Source organism: Portunus trituberculatus, chromosome 12 (genome assembly GCF_017591435.1).
Source record: "Portunus trituberculatus isolate SZX2019 chromosome 12, ASM1759143v1, whole genome shotgun sequence".
NCBI lineage: Eukaryota > Metazoa > Arthropoda > Malacostraca > Decapoda > Portunidae > Portunus > Portunus trituberculatus.
The window spans coordinates 4,885,454-4,890,538 of NC_059266.1; the positions used below are offsets into that span (position 1 = coordinate 4,885,454).

General features: G+C 39.5%; 1 protein-coding gene across 2 annotated transcripts in view; it reads right to left on the reverse strand.

The window, feature by feature from the left end:
• Positions 1-434: 434 nt before the first annotated feature.
• Positions 435-5,085, reverse strand: part of LOC123502763 (zwei Ig domain protein zig-8-like) — a 111,481-nt gene continuing 106,830 nt past the window's right edge. For both annotated transcript variants that reach the window (XM_045252010.1, XM_045252009.1), the window contains exons 6-7: positions 4,216-4,384; positions 435-1,209 (exon numbers count right to left, since the gene is read on the reverse strand). In XM_045252010.1, coding sequence (XP_045107945.1) covers positions 1,073-1,209; positions 4,216-4,384 — 306 coding nt within the window. In that variant the 3' untranslated portion in view covers positions 435-1,072. The remainder of the gene's footprint in view (positions 1,210-4,215; positions 4,385-5,085) is intronic.

Genomic DNA, 5,085 nt, shown 5'->3' on the forward strand with positions numbered 1-5,085 from the left:
CTTTCTCTCTCCTCTCTCTATTTATCTCCGTTCCCCTCCACATTTATTTTCGCTCCTTTCTCTGTAATAATTGCCACTTTAGTTCTCACTCTTTTACGTGTGAGCTGCTTTTTTTTATTTTTTCATTGTTTATTTCCTTCCTTTCTTTTATTATATTTGTTCTTTCGTTCATCCTTTTTCGGTGTTCCTTTTTTAACGTTTTCTTTCCTCGCTTTCTCCGTGTTTCGTTTGTTATCTGTGGTGTTTTTCTTTCTAATATTCTGCGTGTCTTGTCTTTTCCTTTTTTTTTCCTTTATTGAGATTTTCTTTTCTTTTTTCTATTTATATTCATCATAAAGCCGATTTTTTCTTTCTCATTTTCTGTCCTTGATTTTCACGACTCTGATCTTTTCCTATTTTCTTTCATTCCTATCATCTTTCCCTTCTACTTTCTAGCTTCTATTTCCACAGTTCCTATCATTGCTTCTTTATTTTTTTGCATTGTCTTTCCTTTCCACCTTTATTCAACTTTTCTTCATTCTTCATCATTCAACAAACAAAACCTTCTGATGTCACTGATTGGCCAAAGTGTTAAAGTGCCAACCAATCATCATTCACCATTCCTTTCCTTCAATCACAAGAGACCAAGTTCCTGTGACGTAAGAGTTCCGCCAATCAGGGCTTGCCACGTCATCTCACGTTCTCGTCCACCAATCACGAGTAACCACGTCAGGATTCACATATACACACTATGTACACGACAGGGGTATGTGCGTGTGTGGGTAATAATAAAACAACACACACGCACACAGATAAATATAGGCCATGTGTACCGTGGCTTTCATGTACGTATTTTCAAGTGTACGTTTCATAACATCCCCATGTACACGTGCACTTCCTTGTCTGTGCACGTAAATGGGTGGAGGGGGTAGGGGAGAGGAACTTAGGACTGGGGAGGGAGGAAGGAAAGAGAGAATGAAGATAAGAGGGGGAAGAGTGGATAAGAGGAGGAGGATGAAGATGAAAGATGCAAGGCAGAAGAGGAAGGATAGGGATGAGGGAAGGAGGCGTGAAAGGAAGAGAAGAGGAGGGCTTAAGATTGAGTGAGATTTGCTTGTAGGAGGAAGAGGAGGAGGAGGAGGAGGATGTGAGGGAGAGGGAGTTGGGCCAGCCTGCCTCCTGAAGCCTCCGCTCCTCCATTCTCGTGCAAGATGGCGGCGGGCTGGTCACCTGGGGATGGAAAAGTGTGTTAGCGATTGAGTAACCGACTACTTGATTGACTTAATGCGCCGCAGAAATAGGGTCAGGCGGCGCAGAAAAAGAAATGGTAATGTAAAGTTAAAGAAGTCATGAAAGAAATTTAGTATCGTTCTTATATCATAGGAAATAATTTTATCACAGCTATGAAAATTATGATGATACTGAATAATACTATTAGAGCCAAAAAAACAGTAATAAGAGTAAGTGTTAATACAAAATATATATTATTAGATAAACACAAATAATTACATGAAGTGAAAATATCGAAGAAAAATGGGGGAAAAATAGATCGGAAAAAATAGTATGGAACAAAGAAAAATTGTGAAACTAAAGTGTAAGAGTGAAAATGACTACTGGAATAAATATTTTAATGAACCACCCACGTGAACCCTTGTAGCAGTGGAAACTTTTATGGGAACCGTGAAAAACTGACAAAGCCCATTGAAGTAATTACTTATTGTGTAACTTTCGCCTCTTGTTTGAGAATAATGCGCCGTAGTGTGCTGATTAATTTACCGTTAAGATGCGTATTTATATTGTAGTTTTGCAGTTGAATTAATAAAGCTGAAAGAGATTGTGTATACTGTGTGTGTGTGTGTGTGTGTGTGTGTGTGTGTGTGTGTGTGTTTCTGTTACATTTCGTGTTCTGTTATAACAATTTATTCATTTTAAGTTGTCAATTTTATTTTACTTATGCATTAGTGACAATCCTTTGTTGTTGATGATGGTGTTCGTGGTAGTGATGGTAATTGATGGTGGTGGTGGTGGTAATGGTGGTATTGTTGTTGATGCGGTGTCGCGTGGTTATGAATCTGAATAATTGTGAATTTACTCCACCCTTAATCCGCCCGCGGGTCAATCACGTCCATAATTAGTTTACAAATGAAGCACGTGTTTGTGTATAAAGCCTGACTGAAACACAGCGCGGTAATTATGTTGCTTGTACCACACACACCTGTCACCTGTACCACTTGTAATTTACCACACACCTGTCCCTTGCAACACACACACACACACACACACACACACACACACACACACACACACACACACACACACACACACACACACACACACACACACACACACACACACACACACACACACACACACACACACAAATCCTATTCTTTTTCTTATTTCAGACTTTTTTCATTCTTTTCATAATTGTTGTTTCTGTAATTCAATGATCTCATTTATATACATAGCATGCTCTCTATTAAACCTAGAGCATCGTATTTTTACACATTGTATCCTATAAGCTACTTTATCCAGAAGCTTTTACTCTTAAGTTTTGTTTTTCACTTCTATATAAGCGCATATATAGTGAAAAGCTGCATGTGTCAAGATTTTTGCCGGCGGAAACTTTTGAAAAATGGAAATTCATCATAAACTTCGCGAAACACATCACGCTTTTACTGAGTGGCGCTGGAAAGGCGACGCGTCACCGTAAAAACACCTTAACTTGAAACCTTTCCCGTGAACCGCGCGTGAATTCCCGGCTCTCGAGGTGAGTAAACGCTTTCCTCTTCCTTCAATCACCTTAACCCTTCTCCCTCCTTCACTATCTCTCCCGCCCTCCAAACGCCTTCCGCCTCTTCCGTCATTCTCTTCCTTCCAGTCTATTTTCCATTCTCTCTCTCTCTCTCTCTCTCTCTCTCTCTCTCTCTCTCTCTCTCTCTCTCTCTCTCTCTCTCTCTCTCTCTCTCTCTCTCTCTCTCTCTCTCTCTCTCCTCTCTCTCTCTCTCTCTCTCTTTTCTATTCTCCCTCTAGTTCTTTCTTCTCCGTCATTCCTCTCTCGCTTCTCAATGTCTTTACCATTCTCCCTCCTTCAGTCTCTTATCTTCCAAACTTCTTCCCCAGTTTTCCTAATTCTCTTGCTCCTTGTCCATTTTCTTCCTTCCCTCCTCCTTTCTTCCCTTCCTTTCATTTCGCTTTCTCTTCAAAATGTCTCTCCTCATTATCTATTTCTCTTTCAATTCTCTTTCTTTGTTTTTGTTGTTGTTTTTTTTTTTTCCTTTCTCTCCTCTTTTCGTTGTTAGTTCACTCTTGCCATTGTTTAATTTCTAGTGTTCAGTGTTTGTCTTTAGTTATTCACCTTTAAGAAAATTCTTCTCAGTCTTTCTATTCATCTCGTTTTATTTCTTTTGTTCAATTCTTCTCTCTTTCATACTCTCCCACTTCTCTCATCTTGTGTTCCCTCTTGCATCATTGAGCTCCTCCGACCTTTCTTTTCTCTTCGTTTCCAACTGTTTTTCTCGCTCACAATCCTTCCCACCCCTTACCTTTACTCTCATTTCTATTCTCCTCTCGTCCTTTCTCAAAATACTTTTCCGTTGCTCATTCTTCCTCATCCAGATTTTCATAACAATGCCATCTGTCCCTCATATTTCTCCTCCCTCCTCTCTGCCATTCCCTATTCATCTCTTACGACTTGTTTTCTTCTTCCCTCTCTCCCTCCCTCCCTCCCTCCATCATTTGTACTTCCATGGGCTTGGTTGATGGAAAGGAGCCTTGTACTGTATGTCTTTGTTTTTTTTTCATTTTAGGTCTCGAGAAGACTGGCCAAGGACGAAAAAAATTTGATTGTTTATTGTATTATCCAAATGACGCAATAGAAAAAAAATTAAATGTTTGTTTAGTTTAGTTCTCCGTGTTGGTGTTTTTTTTTTTTTTTTCTTTATCGTCTTCTTGTCCTGAATACTGGGAAGGACGTGGTGGGAACATAAGTGGTGCAGTGTATTCAGTGTCACCAAAAAGTCTGGAAAATGTTAAAAGAATGTTACTGAGTGTTATCCCTTGTATAGGTTTTTGTAATGATTTGTTATTCGACACACACACACACACACACACACACACACACACACACACACACACACACACACACACACACACACACACACACACACACACACACACACACACACACACACCTCCTTCTCCGTACCCCCTGAGCGCATCCCTCACCTTCCGTACCTGCAATTACGTGAACAGTGACGCTCTGGGGCTTGGAGTTGGCGGGGGAGCAGGTGTAACGGCCGGAGTGACGCGGCTTCACCAGCTGTACCAGTAGGCGGGAGGTGGTGACGGGGCCTCGCTCGATCGTCACCACCACACCGTTGCGGCTTCGGTCGTAACTCACCAGCTGTTTGAGAGAGGAGAGATAAGGTGTTAGATAGAGACGAAGTGTTAGGTATGAGATGATAGATAAGATGAAGTGTAATATATGGTGTGTTAGATAAGATGTGAAGTGTTGGATACAAGGTGATATATAAGAGATGAAGTGTTAGGTAAAAGAGAAAGAGATATTGTATTAAAGAATAAAAAACATTAGAGATATAAGATTCGGTGAGAGATAAAGCGTAAGAGAAGAAACTGTCAGATACTTGAAAATGAGACAAGGTATTGAAGAAAGAAAAAATATTAGAGATAAAACATTGAATAAGATATAAGGTAGATAAGAAATATATACATTAGAAAAGAAAAGTATTAGAGAGATGAGGGATTAGAAAATAAATAGGATGTTAGATAGAGATCAGATATTAGAGAGGGTGGAAAAATAATTAAAAACTCACGTAATTAGGAAAAAAAATAAAAAAACTAACGTAATTATCTCTTGGGCATCATACTATTAACAAGGTATCCAGGAAGGTATCAGGGCTTCCAGGTGTGTTTTTCGTGTTCAAGTGATATTTTCAGCACAATTCAGCATCAACAGAAAAAAAATATTCATGAAAAATCAAAGCCATTTTCTCTTTAGCCTCAGAAAAACAACGTCGATGAAAGACCAAAGTGTTTATGAATACCCGCCAATGTATCGCGCACGAAAAAGAAAAAGAAGAAGAG